Here is a 21,689-nt window from a genome sequence, read left to right as displayed (position 1 = left end):
GAATGGCCACAGAAATAGAGCAAGTGTTAATTTTGGGTTACAAATATATTTTAGTGAGTAAGGGAATTTGCAAATATGGAAGCTGCTAATAATGAGGATTGAATATAATGACTTCTGGATTGCTTACCCATTTTAATTACCTAAGGTTCTTTACCTTCAGACTGGAGGGTAAGAGCTTGGTAGTGTGGTGTTTTGAACAATCTTTCATTTTTACAGTGTTCTGAAGCTGTATTTATTTATTTATGTAAATAAAATTCTTTCAGGGCATTTCTAAAGTAATTTAGTTATATTTTTAAAAGCTTGTATTAACTGATCATTTTAGGGTTAAATATGTATCTTTGGATTCTGTATTAAAATAAACACTTTCTAGTATATTTGATAGTTTCATAATTAGAGTGTCAGATTAACCCAACATTATACTTAGTATAAATGCCTATAATTGACTATGTTGGTAATACAGCTTGTAGTGGTGCTATGAATTATAGAAACTCAAAGTATTGAACTAAGACGAGTTTCTTATTTTCTAGGTGCAAACAGCTGCACAGCAAGTGGCAGAGGGTAAATTTGTTTTTGACTTGCCTGATTATGAAAATATCAACCATGTTGTGGTTTTTATGCTGGGAACAATTCCCTTTCCTGAGGGAATGGGAGGATCTGTCTACTTTTCTTATCCTGATTCAAATGGAATGCCAGTATGGCAACTCCTAGGATTTGTCACGAATGGGAAACCAAGTGCCATCTTCAAAATTTCAGGTCTTAAATCTGGTAAGAATACTATATTAAAATAGTTTCATAATTAATCAGACTTTTTACTTAAATAACCTAACATGGAATATGGCTTTTTATTTTCCATTACATTTTTTCGGTTGCTTAGTAATACATAACGTTATTTTTTAGAAAGCAGATGATACAGAAACATTTGAAAAATAGTAAGTGAAAGACTTCCTCGTCTCCTGACTCTTGCACTATTCCCCTGGAGAGAACTAGCCACTATTGTTCTCTCTGTGTGGTATGTACCTTTGTAAAGGGATTTTTGTGAGTTAGCAGGTGTTTTAATAAATAATGAGAGAAAACTTTTCATAATTTGTAATATGCACATCTGTGTTTTATTTTATTATTATTTTTTTTTGTCTTTTTTGTGACCGGCACTCAGCCAGTGAGTGCACCGGCCATTCCTATATAGGATCCGAACCCGCGGCGGGAGCGTCACTGCGCTCCCAGCGCAGCATTCTCCCCAGTGCGCCACGGGCTCAGCCCCACATCTGTGTTTTAAATGAACAGACAAACCAGGTAGTCTTGTATAGGAAGTAGAATGGAAGTGCTTATGTTCTTCCATTAAGGTTTTTGAACTCAGATTTGTTTACCTCTCCAATGTTCTTTTGGTTTTGTTGACATTTTAGGGATGCAATCCTCACTTTGATACTTTGAGGTATTTTGTGAAGAAATGTGAGAATGAATCTATAGGTGCCATTACTCACTCCTTGAATCTCTGGTTCCCTTAGAAATCTAGATGAAGATAGACATGAGAATTCTTAAAATATAAAAATACATTGTCCTAGAAATTGTCTATGGAGTTCTAGGAGAAATTATATTTAGGCAACATGTATGTAACATGTTTATATTTTTAGCAAACATTCGGGTACCTACTATGGGGATTTAAAGGTAATTAAGTTCTTGTCTGAGATAACTCATATTTTTATAGAGGAAGACAATTCTGTAGACCAAAAATTAGTAACTAGTGGGTGTTTGTACAAAGTGCTAAGGGAGAATAGAAAAAGAAGCAATTAACTCTAAAGTGGCTTGGGGAAGACTTCTTGGAGGAGGTGATATTGGAGCAAGCAGGAGTTGGTCAGGCCTATGAGAGACTTATTGGGGTATTCTTTTCTAGATAGAGGTAGTATGTTTATAAGACAAAAGTTTGAAAGTATGGTGTGGCACATATGCTCAGTATGGCACAAGGCACAGTGTGTATGGGAAAGAAAGGCATGAATCGTGAAAAGTTTTATGTATCACACTGACTTATTTGGAATTTAATAGGTCAACAATTTTTATATGCTTAAGTCACAGATCTATTTGATAGTATTGCAAAAAGTGTGTGTACCACAATGTAAATACTCAAAAATTTGTGTCTACTCTGAAGCCCATTCATGTACCCCTCTTTGAAGAGCACTGCTTGGTAGATGGAGAGTTGCCAGTGAACAATTTTCAGTAAAGGAATGATATGAAATTTATTGTTTTATTTATTTTTGCTTGAGGACTTTGTGAAAATGAACTGGAGCAGTTCTGCATTGTTAGCTGCTATTTTTGTTTTATATAGTTGGAGTTCTACAAGAAGAAATGGGAGAGAGCAATATTTAAAGCTAAACATTGTTTAAAGTGATGATAAATATAAAATCTGTAGATTTAAGAAGCAGGATAAGTCCCAATAGTCCTTCTTGGTATGGGTTTGGTGAGATAATCGTCCCTAATCCCTAAGGCAGTGGTTCGTAAAGCATGGTTCCTTGATTTTCAACACCAGAATCTCTTGGGAACTTACTAAAATGCAGATTCCTGGCAGGACTCCAGACCTACTGAATCAGGAACTGGGTGTGAAGTCTAATGGTCTGTATTTTAATAAGTTCCCTAGGTATTTGTGTTGCATGCTAATGTTTGAGCATCCATGGGTGTCCATGGTATATAATGAATTAATGTCTCATACATATAGCGTGGTATTAGTTCTGAACAATCTTTAGGAGAATTAAGACAGTAGTCATTCTCAAACACTTTTTTTCTTCTCTGTGGCTGTACCTAAAAATAGCTAATATATAAGTAGAAAAAATGTAGATAGATAGATAATTTGGTACATTCTAGTGAAATTACTGAACATTAAAGAGAAAGTAATAAAGCAACCAGAGAGAGAAGTCATTCATAGCTGAATAGCAGTTGGTTTAGCAAACTTATCAAGAACATTAATAGAGGCTAAAAACCAATAGAATAATATCTTCAAAGTGCCATGGAAAAATAAAATAATTTTCAAAACTATCATTTTAAAGTGAAGAAGAAATAAATATATTTTCTGATGGAGATGAAGAGTTTACCACTCACAGGCTAGTACTGAAAGAACTACTAAAGATAGTTGTACTTTATAGGAGAAAATTGAACCCAGAATGAAGAAAGGGATGCAAGATACAAAGTAGCAAAGAAATTGGTAAGCATGTAGACAAATCTGGACAACCTGATTATATCAAACAGTACAATAAATAATTCCTAGAAAGCAATGCATAAAGCCAGGAAGGGTAGTAATCTGAGTTAAAGCTTTCTGAGGTCCTGTTCTTCAGAAGGAGAATTATAATATTGATTCTACTTTCAAGTAATCCCATTAAAAATTTAAGGAAAACTAAAACAAAACAAAAAAAAGATGTACATCCTCCAAACCATTAGAGTAGCTGGAGGAAATGCAGTAGAGAAGACGGTAAGTCCACAGAAGGCAGGAAAAGAGGGGAAAAAAAGAAAAGAAAAAGGGAAGAAAAGAAAAGAAAAAGTGTAGTATATTAAAAACAAAATAAGATGGTGGAAATAATTTCAACTTTATCAGTTATGAAATAAATGTAAATAGATTAAACTTATTAGAGAAAACATGGAGACTCAAGGATGAGATTTTTTTTTTAAAGGGGGGCAAATAAGATAATTATATTGTTGTTAATGAGTCATAATTCTGTTTGTTTGGCATCTGGCCAGTACTGGGATCCAAACATTTGACGTTGGTATTACAAAGCTTACTCTAACCAGCTGAGAACTGGCCAACCCTGGTGTTTATGAGTAATGGGTCTGAAACATTCTAACACAGGAACCAAAAGAAAGCTGGCACAAGTATATTAATTTTAAGAAAAATTAGACTAAAGCAAAAGTGTTATTTATCAAGTATAAAGAGATTCAGTCACTCAGAATGAGATAATTCACTAGGAAGAATTAGGTATTTCTAGGAAAAGGTAAAGGTCATGAATTTGTGTGTATATGTAACATACGTTCAAAATAGTTAAAGAAAAATTATTGACATTTATATAATGAATAGATAACCTTCCAATTAATATTTTAACATACCTCTTAATGATTGATAAACCAGACAGATAAAATGTTAGTAAAGATATGGAAGTCTTGAGTAAAAGAGTTAACAAGTTTGAGCTCATGGACATTCATAGAACCCTGCAACTAATAATTAGGTCATATACATTTTTTAAGTACACAGAAAATTTATGCAATTCGACCACATACCAGGTCATGAAGCAAGTTGCAGCAAATGGTAGATAATTAATATGCAACCCACAATGTAATGTTCTTAACAAGTCAAATGTTTGGAAATTTAAAAATATTTTTAAATAATTCATATGTCATAGAATAAATGATCATGGAAATTAAACTTATACAGAAACCAGAACAAAAGTATCACATATCAAACCTATTGAATGCAGATAAGGAAGTACCAGGAGATTAATTCATAGGCTTTGTAAATGTATGAAAAGAGAGGTTGAAATCTCTATTTAACATAAGCAACCCAAAGAAAGTAGAAAGAAAATGATAATGCTAAAAATAGAAATGACGGAGCACACAGAAAAGCAGTAGGGAGGCTCAGTGAAACCAAAATCTGATTCTCTGAAAAGACTAATAGAACCACCAGAAAGATGTTTTATGGAAAAAGGCAGAAATAATGTTAATAAAAATGTGAAAATGGAGCCATAATAATGAATAAGTAGAGATTTAAATAAAATTTATGAACAGCCTTATGCCAATACATTTGAAATGACAAAAGAACAGATGAAATTGGCTATTTTCTAGAAAAAAAATATATACTAAAAAAAACTGATTCACAAATGAATTGAAATCCTGAATATATAATGTAAAAGAAAAAGTAAAATCGGTAATTAAAAATATACCTCTCCCTTCCACACACAATCAACAATCACAAGACCTACATTGTTTGACAAAGTCTGCTAAACCTTTAAGAAACAAATTGTTTGTATCATATAAACTTTTAGAGAATAGGAAAGAGGCAAAGTTACTTGGCCTTATATTTTGAACCTAATATAACCTCCATAACAAAAAACGCCAGGGACAATATGAGAGGAAATTTGACCTATGCCAATTTTAGTGTTTTTATATCTATGTATATAAAATAGTTACAAAGTAAATTGAACAGGTATCTTACTTTTAAATTTTTTTCATTATAAAAATTTCAAACATATACAAAAGCAGACCGCATGGAATATTGAACTCCATTTTACTCATTGCCCAGCTTTAAAAATGACCAACTCATGGATAATGTTACTTCATTTAGATTCCCATTTACTTCTCCCTTTTCATGTTATTTGGAAGCAGATGCCAGAATAACAATATGTAATCTATAAAAGTATTAGTATGTGTCTTTAAAAGACAAGAGTCTTTAAAAAAAAATGTAATACTATTATCACACCTAAAAACAAATTGTAATTCTTTAATATCAAATTGAATATCTGTGTCAAATTCCCAGTGGTTTCAAACGTTTTATATTTATATAAAATTTTAAAATACTTTGTCAACATCCATGTCCTTACATTGCAGTTGGTTGATAAGTCTCTGAGATATCATTTACAAAAATCAAAGGTTTAATTTTTTTTTCTCTATTTCTGGTAAACTAGTTGGATTTAGAGGTTTGATAAGAATTAATTTAAAAAATTTCTTTTGCAGGATTATTATAGGTGGTGATGTTTTTCTATCAGGAAGCACATATATAGTTATCTTTTGTGTGTGAAATTAACAGCCATTTATATGCAATGCCTAGTAGACTAGGCATTTTGTTTATTAGCTAGAAAGAAAAACTTGCATGTCTACTACTTGGTTATCCAGGGGTAAAGTCATAATAGGAAAGGCAAGATAAATGCTTGATTCTTTTGCTTTATGTATGAATGTTTAAAAAATGAGTTGATACCCTAGCATCTTTCAGAAGTAGTTCAAGTTTTTTTAAAAGAATTATGTAATCGTGGATGTGTGTGTGTGTGTATGAAGGTGCTTCAAAAAGTTTATGGAAAGATTCGTATTATCTTTTAATTAAATTTTTCTACAAACCTTTTGACTTTTTTAGATTTATATCTGGTATATTCTAACCATTAATATACCATCAAAATTTATTGGACCCAATTTTAATTTTTCAGTTTCCTTTTTAAGCAGATGTTGATATTTTATAGCTTTTATTCTTTCTTAAGAAATCTTCCAAAGAACAAAGAAAATTTACTTTTCTGTCATTAACAGATTTTAATAGCTTTATTGAGGTATAATTTACATACAGCAAATTGTACATATTTAAAGTATGTAATTTGGTAAGTTTTGATATAACTACACATCTGTGAAACTATCACCACAATTGACATAATGAGCATATCCACTGCCCCTAAAAGTTTCCTAGTGCTCCTTTCTAATCCCCTCTCTCTTTCTTCCTCCCCAACTGAAGGCAACTACTGATCTACTTTCTGTCGCTATAAAATAGTTTTCATTTTCTAGAGTTTTATATAAATGAAGTCATACAATATGTACTCTTTTTTGCCTGGCTTCTTTTCATTCATCATAATTATTTTTATGATCATTCATGTTGTGGCATATATCAGTAGTTTATTCCTTTTTTTTTTTTTTTTAAGATGGCCGGTAAGGGGATCTTAACCCTTGACTTGGTGTTGTCAGCGCCACACTCTCCCAAGTGAGCTAACCGGCCATCCCTATATAGGGATCCAAACCCTTGGCCTTGGAGTTATCAGCACCACACTCTCCCGAGTGAGCCACAGGCTGGCCCTAGTAGTTTATTCCTTTTTATTGCTGGGTAATATTCCATTGTATGAATATGCCACAATTTGTTTATCCATTCACTTACTGGTGAACATTTGCGGGGGTTTTTTGCTCATAAAAATAAAGCTGCTATGAACATTTCTTTACAAATCTTTTTATGGACATACACTTTTATTTCTATTGGGGAAATAGCTAGGAGTGGAATGGCTGGATCATATGGTACTTGAATGTTTTACTTTTTAAGGAACTGTCCAACTATATTCCAGCATGATTGTTTTCCTGTTTTGCATTTCAGCCAGTGGTATAGTAAAGTTCCAGTTCCTCCACATCCTCACCAAAACACTTGGTGTTATATTCCATTGTGTTTTTAATTTGCATTTCCCTAATGAGTAATGATATTGAACGTTTTTTCATGTGCTTATTTGCTGTCTGTATATGTTCTTTGGTGAATGTCTGTTTAAGTCTTGCTTGTTTTTTTATTGTGTTGTTTTCTTACTGAGTTTTGAGAGTTCTGTATATATATCTTTGTTACAAGTTCTTTTTCAGATATGTGATTTGAAAATACTTTTTCTCAGTCTTTGTTTTTAATTTTGATGAAGTCAAATTTTTCAGTTTATTCTTTTCTGGATTGTGCTTCTGATGTTGTGACTAAGAAATCTTTGCCTTAATCCAAGGTCACAAAGGTTTTATCCTGGAAGTTTTATAGTTTTAGATTTTATTTTTATATCTAGGTCCTATTTGAATTAAATTTTGTATTTAGTACAAGGTATCTATTAAAACTCTTTCTTTTTTGTCTTGGCAAATGGATGTCCAGTGGTTCAAGCACCATTTGTTGAAAAGACAAAGTCATGAACACATTTTTCTGCATCTATTCATCAAGCATGTTTACTTGATGTTCACTTGGGAGCTATCAGACTACTTTGTTTTAAAGTAAAATATAAACATACATGAGTACTTATGTATTGATTTTTTAAAGAGGAAAGAAATAAATGGAAATATACCTTTATGGTTTTAACAATTAAGCAGTACTTGGAAGACATGATAGAAGGATTAGATGGATACTGGTAAATATTTATAGTAATAAACAGTACAGGAAGAGGAGCAACTAATTTGGGGGAAGAGAGAGATGATGTTTTCAGTTTGGGTTTGAGAAGCCTGTGGGGCATGATGGTAGTAGTGCCTTAAATATAAATTGGTAGGTTTTGTTTGTATAGCAATTGGCTAATAGCCAGCTGTTAACTTTTTACATAGTTGGAAAATATAGAATTTAGCAGGCTTGTTTTGTACCCAAACTCATGCATTGATTAAGGTGAATATTGGAATATTTGTCACAGCCAGCGACAAATATTCTACTGTCACAGCCAGTAGACCAGGAAACATTGGTGGTTTTTGAAGACATACCAATTAAGTTGTCCATTTGATTGTCTGTACCTTACCTTCTATTATCTTTGCCACACCTTTGTCAACATTTTGAGTTTGGAATGGGGACAACATCTCTTTTCATTTATGATCAACAGTGTATTCCCTGCAAGAGATGCTTTGGAAACAGTGACAAGTGCTTTTTTCTGTTCTTTTTGCACTGCCTTTGGCTGTCTCCCCTTTTCTCATGTGAAACTTAAGAGATTGAAGAGATACTCTAGGTTCAAAGAACCCAGACATTTCCTTACTGGGTTATTTCATCTAATCTGGACAAAACTCAACAATCAAAAATGAATTAATCCAATTACTGTAACCAAAACTTTTAAAAATCATAATTTCTCAGTGAGATATATTTTCCATTGTGGAGTTAGATAAAACAGTCTAAAACTTATTCCCAGAGTAATAATCGATCTAATATGGGAAAATGGATTTATCTCCATTATGATAATAAGACTAGTTCTTTTATTCTCCCACTTTTAAAAAATAGTGTCTTATCATTTCCATTATAACACAGCTATTGATCGTTTTTCCATAAAAGCAAATTTTCAAGGCAATATTTGTGATGGTAAAGTATAATGCTTTATTAATGAAAAATAAAGAAGCTTAAAATATTTAGATACAGTGCACATCAGCATCAAATGATAAAATGCTGTTAAAATACTTTGGGTGGTTGTTTATAGTAAGTTTGGAAAAGCATATTTTGAATATTTAAAGTATTAGAATTCTTAATTTGTATATAAAAGATGAGACCTAATGTTCATTGCAGGAAATGGTGTTTTTTATTAAAATGTAAGAATATGTGGATTTGTAATGGATTTATATTTTTCAACCTATGAGGTGCTCTTTCAAGCCTTAGGGTTTAAGTTTGATTATATTGGGCAAGCCTAGCTGATACATCAGGTGGATCAGGTGGAAAGGACTTGCTGAAGTAACTTCAGGCAGTTATGATTAAACTAAGAGTTTATTAAGTAACACATCTAGCAGAATTTTATGGGAGCAGGAAAGGTAGAGAGTTATTAGAGTGAAGACAATTTCATTTAAGGAATTTTGGCAATGTTTATGATTCTGTACTGGATGATGAACAGATTTCTTAATTTTGCACAGAACAATTTTGGTTGGGGATGATTAAGAGAGCTCTCTTGGGAGAATTTTGTTGTTAGAGGGTCATGAAACCAGCCACTGTGAGTTTTTATTTTGCTTGAGGGCTGACTCTTGGCTTCTGAAAAGGAGTTATGTGATAAATACAACATTTTTGCCTTGATGCTGTTATAGTCTGTAGGAGATGGTTAAGAACTAAGATAGGACTAAATTTGAAAATATAAAATGAAGGTTTAGCTATTAACAAAAAAGTAGAAACTTCTTTCTTTTTTTGGCAGCTGGCTGGTATGAGGATCTGAACCCTTGACCTTGGTGTTATCAACTCTTTCTTTTTTTTTTTAGCAGAAGATATAGAAATCCTAAACAAAACAACAAAAAAACTGACACGTGCTTAGGAGATAAAATTTGGTAGTTGGGAGAATTTGGAAAGTTTTAAGTAAATCCCTTACTATTTTGGCTTTAGATGCTATGCTTGGTTTTTATAAAGTGAAAGAGACATTTAACCTAAAACTTCATAAAGAATTATGAAAAACTGGGGGTTCTATGTAAAGAGATTCTTTAGATTATAGGAAGTGTATGCAAACTCAAGTTAGTACATATAAGGGAATATAACAAAATCAAATTTTGTTTTTGTAGAACTTTTGTTAAAAAAGTGGGGCGCTGCAGGTACTATAGTATGAGGGATCTTCAAAAAGTTCATGGAAGGATTTGTATTACCTTTTGATTCTATTTTTCCACAAACTTTTTGAAATACCCTTGTATAGGTGCTATAGGTCTTTTACTATATCATGATTCTTAAAATGTCTATTTACATTGTAGAAACTTGGGAAATATACTAGGAATTACTTTAGGCATTTCTATTAAATAAATTACAGAAGAAAAAAAGTATCTGCTTATGTTGTTGAGACTTTGTTGTATATCTCATTCCTCAAGTAATAATTGAATGTCTATTTCATTCTTAGCACTTGTGATTCAAATTGATGCCTACTCTTAGTTGTGATCTGTATATGTGTGTGTGTGTGAATATTAAAATACAACTCCAAGACAGTGTTCAGAGGAAGCAGAATAATGAGTTGAAATAAATGAGAACATATCTATGGAAGATTATACTGGAGCATGAACTTGAAGTATGGGTAAAATTTGGATGGGATGGAAATAGGATGGGAATTTCATTTGGAGATAAAATCCTAAAAGTAGTAATATGCAACGATGCACTTTGAAGTGACAGTGAAGACTTTTAAGGGTGGTGTGATAGGTTCATATTTGAGGGGAGAGGTGAGGTTTTAAAAGTGAAGTGATTTTAAAAGTATAGGTAACTGTTGTGTGGATGGTTATTCTATATGGGGTTTAAACGTTTTCTGGTAGGCAAGTGTTTGAACAAGAGAATGATATTAAAAAGATGTTTTAGGAAAATTATTGTCTGGGATGGCTTGGAGAATCTTATTAGATTAGAGACAGAGAAGCCAGTTAGGAAGATTTTATAACGATTGAAGGATAAGTGAAGGGTAACATAAATTGAGTATCTGCTTGTGTGCAGTGTATTCTGCTAGGCTTTCACATGTATTATCTATTTAATCTTTAACAACAACCTTTAGAGGTGGGTATTATTAGTACTGGTTTTCAACAGCTGAATTTCACAAAGATTGATTATTTTGTTTGGAGAGTCTGCTTTTAGGCAGTATGTATAGATAAAGGTTTATGTTGTATGGCAGTCCCATAATTTATTTAGTTAATTTCCTATTGATGGAAATTTGGCTCATTTCCGTTTTTTTGTTTTGTTTTGTTTTGTTTTACTAGCAATGCTACAATATTCTTACACATAACCTTGTACATATTTTTTAGCAGTGAATTTCTATAGAAGAAACTTCTAGAAGTGGAACTGAATTCCTGGATTAAAATGGTCTTTAAAACAAATGCTATAGGAGGCCTGGAGAAAGAGTACTGAATGTGGATAATGGATCACGATGGTCATGGCAGTTTTTAGAGAGTCATAATAAAGGTACAGTGTACTTGGTACTACATAAAAAATTAATTGAGCATATCCTTGCCAAGTATAACAGGCTAAGCCAGGGAGTATTAGAATGGAAGGCCCCAAATAATTTAATCTAATTCCTTACTTTTACTGTTGAGGCTCTTGACATCTAGAAAGCTTGAGTGTTCTTGACATACAACTCTAGATTAGAGCTCAAAATTAGGCTCTAGATACTTAGATTTTTAGTTTAATATTCTAAGTGTAATAGGTCTTTCCTCTCCTGAAGCAAATTTAAGGAGAAATAAACATCCAAATTCCTTCGCATTATTTTATGCGTATATATAGTTCACGTTTCTTTAACTTCTGTTTCCTGCCATTTTTACTTAATATAATTTCATAAGGGGTTATGAAATTTTGCTGTGTTCAAAAAGTATTAAATGTTTAGTTCTCTCTTTTTCTTTTTTTCTCTTTTCTTCCCTTAACTATTAAATCAAGTAAAATGAGGAACAGATACATTCTGATCTTTAGATAGGATGGGGTGGGAATAGAAGATGAAATTTTTATGTATATTTAAAAGGAAAAAGGTGACAAGAAGCTTTCAGAAACACTGATCTAGAGGATATGGTCCACCTACTTCTTTTCTGTTTTAAATTGGTAGCATACCGGGCCAGCCCGTGGCTCACTCAGGAGAGTGCGGTGCTGATAACACCAAGGCCACGGGTTCGGATCCTACATAGGGATGGCCGGTTAGCTCACTGGGTGAGCGTGGTGCTGATAACACCAAGTCAAGGGTTAAGATCCCCTTACCGGTCATCTTTAAAAAAATAAATAAATAAATAAATAAATTGGTAGCATAGTATTACGTTCTGTTGATAAGTTATGGTTTGATTACCGATTGCTGGGCATTTTGACTTTTTTTGTAAATCTCTGAACATACTTTAAATTTTCAAATTGTTTGTTGCTGGTATTATGGAAGTTCAGTTGATTTTTGTATATTGGCTTTGTATATTGATGAAGGAAAGGATAATATATATTGAATATCTTGCTAAACTCCCTTAATAGTTCTAGTAGCTTCTTAGGATTTTCTATATAGGTGATCGCTTTGTCTATGAAAAAGACTTTTATTTCTTTTTCTCAAATTTTTATGCCTTTGATTTCTTTTTCTTGCCAGATTGCATTATACAGGCCTTCAAGCACAACATTGAATAGAAGTGATAAGAGAGTAGTGAAGTAACAAAAAAAAAAAAAAGACATAACAGTGGTTCTCTCTTCCTCTGTTTTCTGAGTTTGTTTAAGATTAACAAATTGGTCCTTTCATCAATATGAAATGTTCATAATTTATCTCTGGTAATACTACTGTCTTGAAGTCTACTTTGTCTAAAGCTTGTATTGCTTCTCCAGCTTCCTTATAATTAGTACTTGTATGCAATATGTTTTTCTTTTAATGTAGATATACTTTTACTTTTAACATAAATGTCTGCCTGTTATAAACATCATGTAGTTTGGTGCTGCCTTTTTTTTTTTTTTTTAAATCTTACAATCTCTGCCTTTTTAATGGGTGTTTAGTCCATTAATACTTAATGTTATTTATATAGTTAGGTTTAAATTTTTATCTTCTGTTTTCCTTTTTCCCTCTTTTTTTGGTATTCTCTTGGATTGAGTATTTTTTTAATCCATATGTTTTCTATTTCTTAGCTATATACCTTTGCATTGGTTTTTTAGTTGTTTCTCTAGGGATTTATAATACACATGTCATTAACTTTTCATAGTGTTCCATGAATTAATATTATAGAAATAAACATCTACAGTTGACAACTATGAAACTGGATTTGATAATTTTTATAGGGTCTCATCTCCAGTTTTCCTTGCTTGTCAGTCTACTTAATGATATTATGAATATAATGAAAAAAAACTTTAGGGCAAAAGTCACATTTTGGTAATTTATTTTGAATTAAAGATATTTATCTCCATTCTCATCATCTTTGTACCAAAGTTCGATATGGCAGCTCTTGATAGCATGCAAAAGAATCAGATAATGGGAAACCAAAAGCTCTCTATTATTTATGCTCTGCATATTTTCCACAAAGTTTGGAATTTCCACATCTCTCAGAGTTGAATAGCAGAGGCAAAAAGGATTATTTACTCACTTTTTCTTTGACTTAATCTGGTCCAGAGAAGCATTTCATGATTAGGTCCAGGTTGTCCTAAGAATTTTCTCCATGAACTGTATCTTTAATTTTCCCAGTGAAGTCCCTTGACTAGCCATAGCCTGCTTTTCTGATGTGTGTCCATCTCATTAATGCAAAAGATACCTGTATTTAGAATTAGAAATCCATTATCCACATATAGTTAAGTATTTCTTTCTAGTTTTATATTACTGTCACAGTGCTTTTTGAAATTTTTTCTTGAAATGTCTTACCTGAATTCTGAAGGTGGTGTCTAGACTTAGTAGTATCATTAAATCATAAGATGCATAAGAAAACTTGACAGTCCCTTCAGCATTCAGGTAGAGGGTCAACTGAGTACTGGTTTCCAGGTATAACAACTTAAACGTCTGTTAAAATCTGTAACTATGAATAATGAATGTCATGCAAAGTTAGCTATAGGAAGTTTTGGTTCATGATATATTAGGAACATGAGTACAATATCTTTTAAATTAAGGTCTAAATATTTGATTCTGCATATGGAAGGAGAAGCCAGTGTCTCTTACCAAAACCAAATAACTGAAAAAAATTTATGTTATGTGTTTACATGCATTTTTCTTTCAAAGATAAATAATTGTAGAGTTCATATACTATTTGAAGAGTTTAAGTCACATGCCCATACTTTTTCATACACACAAAATTCAATTTAAAACCTTCCTTTTCTCTGTAGGTTAACTATTTGTAAAGTGTTTCAAGAGACAATGAGGAAATGGCTCAATGCCTCAGTCAGGGAGAATTCCAGTGACATCTACAGTGGAGAATTATATGGCGAATGGGAAACAGAAGAGGCAGAGATTGGAAGAGCAGGTGGGGGAGTAGGACATTAGGTCAGATATAATAAAAACATTTATGTAGAGCTTTCAAAATATTTTTTATTGTGTCTTTCACATTTTAATATATGACTATACTTAACAGAAGAATAAGAAATAGTTGCTGAAATCACCTGTGGCATCAGAAAGGGGAGATATATGTTTATGTGAATCAGTAATGTCGTAAAGCTTTGTAGAATACTCTTGTTATGAAAAATGGCTACTGTTTTTTTGTTTCAGGCCTTCAGAGTAAATTAGGCATCATATGGTGGGTTTTTACTTTATTTTGGATGAGGCCCTACTGTAGGATACCGTTCGTTTGGAATGAAATTTTGAAAACAACAATTCTGATATACTAAAATATTTTTTGCATTAGAGATTTAAGATAACTTTATTTTGAAACAATTTTTAATTAGCGGAGAATTACAAGAATAGTACAAAGAATTCCTTACATTCTTTTTCCCATATTCATCGATTGTTGCTACATTTTATTTATCATTCTCTGGAGATATATATATATACATATATATACATACATATATATATATATATATATGAGGGTACTTCAAAAAGTTTGTGGAAAAATAGAATGAAAGATAATGCAAATCTTTCCACTAACTTTTTGAAGACCCCTTGTACATACACACACACATATATATATATATATATATTTTGCATCTCACAGATACATTTATTTACACTGTGAAGTAAATGGAACTTGTACAACTATACAGCAATGTTCCATGTCCCCATCTAAAACAACTTACTTAAATTTACAGACAAACTGACGTTTCATCTCATGTGTACTGCAAGTAAAGCTGGTTAATGATGGCATGAGCAGGTGCACAACTTGAACTTTTCAAAGCTTTACTTTTTGGCACTCCCAACTATAAACGATAACGCCCGTCAACCCTATTCCTACCTAGATCTCCTGGTAAACTTGGCTATAATAGGGCATAAGGGGAACTCAAACATTTTTAGTACTGCTTTGAAGCATTTCTGCACAGGACCAATGGTTCAGGCTTCACCAGAACCCTGCAGCCACGACTGTTCTGAAACTTTTGAGAATAAGTTGTAGACATCATGCTCTTTCACTCCCAAATACATCAACATGTGTTTCCTAGAGTAATGGTATTCTATTTCTCATATGACCACAGTATAATGATCAGATTTAGTGGACTTAACATTAATATGATACTCTTGTTTAATATACAGTCTGCATTAAAGTTTTGCCAGTTGTCTCAATAATGCCTTTTTATAACAGTTCCCCCCTCTCTCCATCTAGGATCCATTCAGGATCATGGATTGCATTTCATTGTTACACTTCTTTAGTCTTTAATCTGGCACAATTGCTTCCCTTTTCATTGTCTTTCATAACAGTGACATTAAAAATATCCATGAAAAAAAGCTTAGTACCAAAGAAGAATTTTTAAGAAGTGTTAAACTTAGAGTTTTATAAATCATCATTTGAATTTCTTCTTTGTAATTCCACTCTTTTCTTTTGTGGCTTGCTGCCATATTTTAATTTCACCACTTTTAGCTTTCTCTACATATGGCAGTTATGGTCCCTCATTTCATCCAGCTTAGTTGCCAGGATGAAACTTTTAAACTAATTATAGTTTTCATTTTAAAATAGAGTTGAGCTTGTCAAGGGGATCAGAAAGCACAACAAAAGCTTAAGATGCTACTGTTAGTCAATGCACATGAAGTGGAGCTACTGAGCAAGAATGGGAACCCCTTACTTTGTGACGTTTCTTGACATGCTTTCTTGAATGGCTTTATTAAGTAAGTAATGAATAAAGATCCATTAAGAGATTATACCATAGAATTTGATATAAATAGGTGGTATAATGAAATGGAATGAGGATAGACCTGTTTTGAATCTCAGTGATACTCATTACTGGGTGTGTAATCTTGACAAAGATATTTAACCTTAGAGGAGAATTCAGATAAAACAGAGATAATACCCACAATACAGGTGTTTTTGTGAACATTAGAGATGACATATGCAGAATGCATGATAGTTTCACACAGTTTGTTGCTTAATAAGCGGTTATTATGTTTTTATAAAATCATAGAATGTCAGTGCTAGAATGGATAATAGAAATCACCCAAGTAATGAATCTAGTCCAGTCTGAGTCTAATACCCCCATTAGAATGTAAACTCCTTAAGAGTAGGGACTATTTTATATACTTGAGCACATATATATGTAGAGCACAGTGGTAGATTTTAGCTACTTGCTTCTTTAAGTATATTTCAGACATCCAAATTCAGACATATTACAGTGTCAGATATGTGATCATTTTTATCTGGTTTAAAATATTTATTGTGTATAAACCTTTGAGAGTCACATGGCTCTTAGAATATGCATTAATCAAAATGTAATTTCAGGCTTGTCAAACTATCAACAGAACTGAAGCAAACAGGTTTTAGAAATATATATTAGATTTCTAAGTTTTTATATTTAATACTAAGAACACTTTTAAGCAGGCATAATTAAACTGTTTTTATGTACCTTTATAGCACACTGTCATATTCAAATGCCACTGCACAGTGAATTACTTCTTTTCCCATAACTGTTCTTTAGTCTGCATCCCTTTGCTGCTATGCACACCTACAGTAACTTAATCAGTGGACGGACTTTTAGTTTTTTACTTTCTCTTTTGAGCACTCCCCCCCCCCACACTGAGTAGGATTTGGTTTATTTTACTTTGATTCTATATAAAAATAGAACTGGAAAAACTTTTGTGTTAACTGATTCCAAGTAAATAAGTCATCATAAAGGATAGATAGAACTTGAGCCTTGAATTTATCAGATGAAGCAAAATGCAGAGAGTAGAATTAATACAGATGTCTTTTTGGCACTTTTAACTATTAGAAGGATTGATATTGCATTAGTTTTATTCTTTTGTAGAGGTCTTTGAAAGAACAGAGAGAACAATTACTTATGTATTTTTTAATGGAATAAAATTCATTTTATCTTGCAATTACCATATTGGTCCGCTGAATCATTTTAAATCTAAGATGCATTTGGGGAATTAGTGATTTTATTTTTCCTATATCTGGAAATATATTGTTATTTCATCCAGGAATTTGTTTCATCATCGCTCATCAATTGTTCTCAACTATGCTAAAAAATAAGGGCTGAAATAATAAGAAAATGAAAGAATGATGGAATTGCCTAGAGCACAGGTTGGCAAATTTTTTGTAAAGGGTCAGATAGTAAATACTTTAGGCTTTGAAGGGCACATCTGGTCTCTGTGGCATATTTTTCTTTAAACAGCACTTTAAAATTTAAAAAACCTTTCTTAGTTCTTAGGCTGTACAAAAATAGGTTGTGAGCCAGATTTGGCTTGTGGACCTTTATTTTTCATTGCATTAACCTAAAATTTTCATACTGCATTACACAGAGGATTATGCCATCTTTCAAGAAATATAACAGGAGACTGGGGGACACCATCTTTATGGTCTGCTTTTAGATTTTATTGTAGAATTTATACTTTTTAATATTTTGTTCATAATGGCAAAGAGAAGAAAATTAGAGGAAGAAGTTTCACAATTATTAGACAATCAGGAAATGAATACAAAGAGGTAGATATATTCTATGCTAATGATGATGGTAAAGTTGGTCATATAAGCAAAATCTCAGACTGAATCTTCAGATGATGATCTCATCATATGAATTTTCTCAACTAAAAAAACTGATGATTGTACAGTATATTTCTACGGAGCAAAAGAAAATGGTATTCTATCTAGTCAGTCATTTAAGAAGAAGGAATGTCACAATATTTTGTGCTACCATCTTGGACATGTAGTAAAAGAATTTTTGCTGGTATTCTTTTATCTCTTACGTTTGTGCTAAAAAATTGGATATGGTTTGTAAGTGGATACATGCTGAAAGTGGGTATGTAAGAGGTGATTAGAAGGAAATAGGTATTGAAATGAAAAAAAAATCACTGGGTTAATCATTTTAAATAATGTTAGTAAATCTGAAATGAGAATGTTTTGCAAATTAGGGGTCAAAGGGGGTGGCTGTACTTCAACAAATTATGAACCATTGGTGGTTTCAAAATTTCAAGCTTTCAAGTATTGCATTTTGACAGTGCATATACCAAAAAAGAACAAGAAGTAATTATAATCTTGAACCTATTGGAGAACTGATTTAAAAGATTTATAAAATGGACATGTTCCATGTTCATCCATGATGGCTGGTGAGCAGTTGTATTCAGAGTGCATGGCCCATTTCAGCTATCTAACTTAAAAACAAGGAAAATGTGGAATGAATATCTGGGTTTGCTGTATTTAAATATTTTTTAAAAAATTCTAATAAAGTTATTTTGTACTGTCTCTTTATTCTGAACATTCTTTGTAAAATATGTATATATTTATTTTAAAGGTTTTATTAAACCCAGATAGTAAGTGATGACTACTTTTCCATGTAAACTTAAAGAGCTAGATTCCTATAGAATTTCTTTCTCTGAGTTGTGCTTTGTTAGGCTCTTGACTTAAAAGAAGGAGGGATACTTTGAGAAACAGCCTTATGAAATTAGTTACTGCATTTACTATTAGAATGTTGTTGAGAAATTGATTTAATGTATATATATTTTTAAGATCATGTTAGATGTTTGGCTTACTCTTCTGTTTTTTGTTTGTTTTTAACAAAGACATTCAGTGTAGCTGATTGTGTTTTTCTTTTTCACTTTGGCTGTTAGATCCAAAACTAAATACCAACTGTAAATCTGTATATTGTGTTCCAATATCTCTTTCCAGTATTTTATTTTACAATTTGTAAACAAGGATCTTTGTACTTGGGGGTATAAACTACTATGTCAAGCCCATTTCAAAAATAAGATTGACTGAAGGAATGATTTAGTTGCACAATGGATATCTTTAAAAATGTATATTAAAAATTGCTGAAGACTGTTGAGCCTTTTATTTTACCCCTTAAGTTGTCTTAATGTGGCCAGCCACCATAAAAAAAAAAAAAGAAAAAGTTGTTTTAGTACCACAGAACTTTAAAATGAAGAAAAAGTCATAATATTTCCTTGTTTCATTTCTTACAATGGGTCTTAGCCAGTTTTACTTAAGGCCTCCCTCATTTGCCAAAAGCTTATATGTATTAAAAGATGCAGGTCAGAGATGAGAAGCCTTTCTGCCTAGGCAGACCACTTTTTAGGTAGTTAGAACTAATGCAATGGAAGATTGTACTGAACCCCTTTTCTTCCTTGGGATCATTGTAACCTGTTAGGCAGACACCAGTGTATTTTCTGGACTTAGCATAATTCTGGGTTTAAAACAAATAAAATGTTGGAGTAAGGAACTCAAAAAATCCATCCCTCCATAAAAGAACCCCTCAAATTGGCAAAAACTGTCAGAATCAAATTTTCAGAACTCTGGCCAACTAACCAAAATCTTGTAGCAACCAGGGAAACAATCAAGAAAAAACTCTGAATCTAAGTAGAACAGTGAGCTTTGAGGCATTTTAACTTAACCTGGTCCCATCCCCTGCTCCCCAGCTCAGTGGTATCCTTGAAAATAATAGGGTCCAGTTCTTTGTACTGGTACAGGGAGCAGGATGGACTTCATTCACAAAGAATTGTAATTAACTTGTTTTTGTCTGTCTGGTGGCTTCCTGGAAGACTGGTTTAGAAGATTTGCTTTTACCTTACCTAACTTGGAACTCTCCCAGTTCTGAAATGACTATCCTGACAGTGTTTGTAAAAAACATTTACAGACATATGTATTAGTTGCTGCTGCCTGCCGCAAAGGACAAGAGCTGGGGCAAACAATAGACTAACCAAAAAGCTTAGGAGGAAAGGCTGGGAATGAGATGCTTTGGGGAATAAGGGTTTTGAAATTCTCTTACATATTCCTGGTGATCAGGAAGGGCCACGCATGCCCAAAGCTATGCACATATTCAGGAAAGACCTGAAAAGGTCCTACACTCTCACCTCTGGCTGAGGTTGAGGGTCTGTACAAGCAGGAAGTGAAGGCCAAGGCAGAGTTGTAAACTGCCTATCTGAGTATTGAAGGCATGACACAGAGCTCATCTGAAAAGACTAGTATAAATTTATGGTTGAAAGTATTTAAGGAAAACTCTTTCCAGTCACTAGCTGACCACTAAACTAATGGAACATAGATTTCAGTGGCCACACATGACAAAGAAAGGAGACTTTACAGAATTAGTTCAGAAAAGGCATTAAATAAGGAACCAATTTACAACAAACAGCAACAACAAGCCCTGAGTAGGAGGAAATACCTGATTTCTAGAGTTGGCCACATTATAATATTCAAAATGTCCAGTTTTCTACAAAAAAATTGTGAGGCAAACAAAGAAGAAAGTAAGGTCTGTCACAAAAGAAATGAACAGAAACTGTCCTTGAGGTATTATAAACATTAGAATTACTAAACAAAGACTTTAAGTAAACTGTTAATTATGCTCAGAGAGCTAAAGGAAACCAGGAGAATGCTGTATCATCAAATAGAGAATATCAATATAAAAGTTTATAAAAAGGAGCTAAAATTCTGGAGCTGAAAAGTATAGTATCTGAGATGAAAGATTAACTAGGGGGTTTCATTAGCAGGTTTGATTAGGCAGAAGAAACAATCACTGAACTTAAAGGTAAGCTAATTGAAATATTCAGTTTGAAGAGATGAAAGAAAAAATGAGGAAGAAAAATGAATAGAACCTTAGAGACCTCAGAGACGTGATCCCATGTACCAGCATACACAGCATACACAGTGTAATGGGAATCAGAGGAGAGGAGAGGAGAGAGAGTAGGGGTGGAGAAAATATTTTCTGTGGTCTGAATGTTTATGTCTTCCCAAAATTCATATGTTGAAATCCTGACCCCCAAGATATTAGCAGATGAGGCTTTATGGGGTGACTAGGCCAGGGGGGAGGAGCCCTCATGAATGAGATTACTGCTTTTATAAAGAGTGATGAGGGATTCCTTGCCCTTCCATAATATGAGGACACCAAGAAGGCTCTGTGAACCAGAAAATGTCCCTCACTAGACATTGAATCTACCAATGCTTTGATCTTTGACTTTCCAGCCTCAAGAACTGTGAGAAATAAATTTCTATTGTTTGTAAGCTGCCTAATTTATGGTATTTTGTTAATAGCTGCCTGAAAAGACTAAGACAATATTTGAAGAGATAATGCCCAGAAGCTTCCCAAATTTGATGAAAAACATTAATCTATGCAATTAAGAAGCTCAGTGAACTCCAAGTAGGATGAACACACCAAGACATACAATCAAACTGTCAAAAGTAAAGAGAAACTTGAAAGCATCAGGAGAACTAACTTCATAAGTGCAACGATCCTTAATAGGATTAAGAGCTGGTTTCTCATCAGAGACTATAGAAGGAAGTGGAATGACATATATAAAGTTCTG

At 32.8% G+C, this 21,689-nt stretch overlaps 1 protein-coding gene across 2 annotated transcripts in view; it reads left to right on the top strand.

The window, feature by feature from the left end:
- The window catches only part of HIKESHI (heat shock protein nuclear import factor hikeshi), a 35,143-nt gene that overhangs the window by 3,089 nt on the left and 10,365 nt on the right, over positions 1-21,689 (top strand). For both annotated transcript variants that reach the window (XM_063094596.1, XM_063094595.1), the window contains one exon: positions 528-765. In XM_063094596.1, coding sequence (XP_062950666.1) covers positions 528-765 — 238 coding nt within the window. The remainder of the gene's footprint in view (positions 1-527; positions 766-21,689) is intronic.

This window comes from Cynocephalus volans, chromosome 4, assembly GCF_027409185.1.
Source record: "Cynocephalus volans isolate mCynVol1 chromosome 4, mCynVol1.pri, whole genome shotgun sequence".
Taxonomy (NCBI): Eukaryota; Metazoa; Chordata; class Mammalia; order Dermoptera; family Cynocephalidae; genus Cynocephalus; species Cynocephalus volans.
This window is presented reverse-complemented; position numbering and strand designations above follow the sequence as displayed.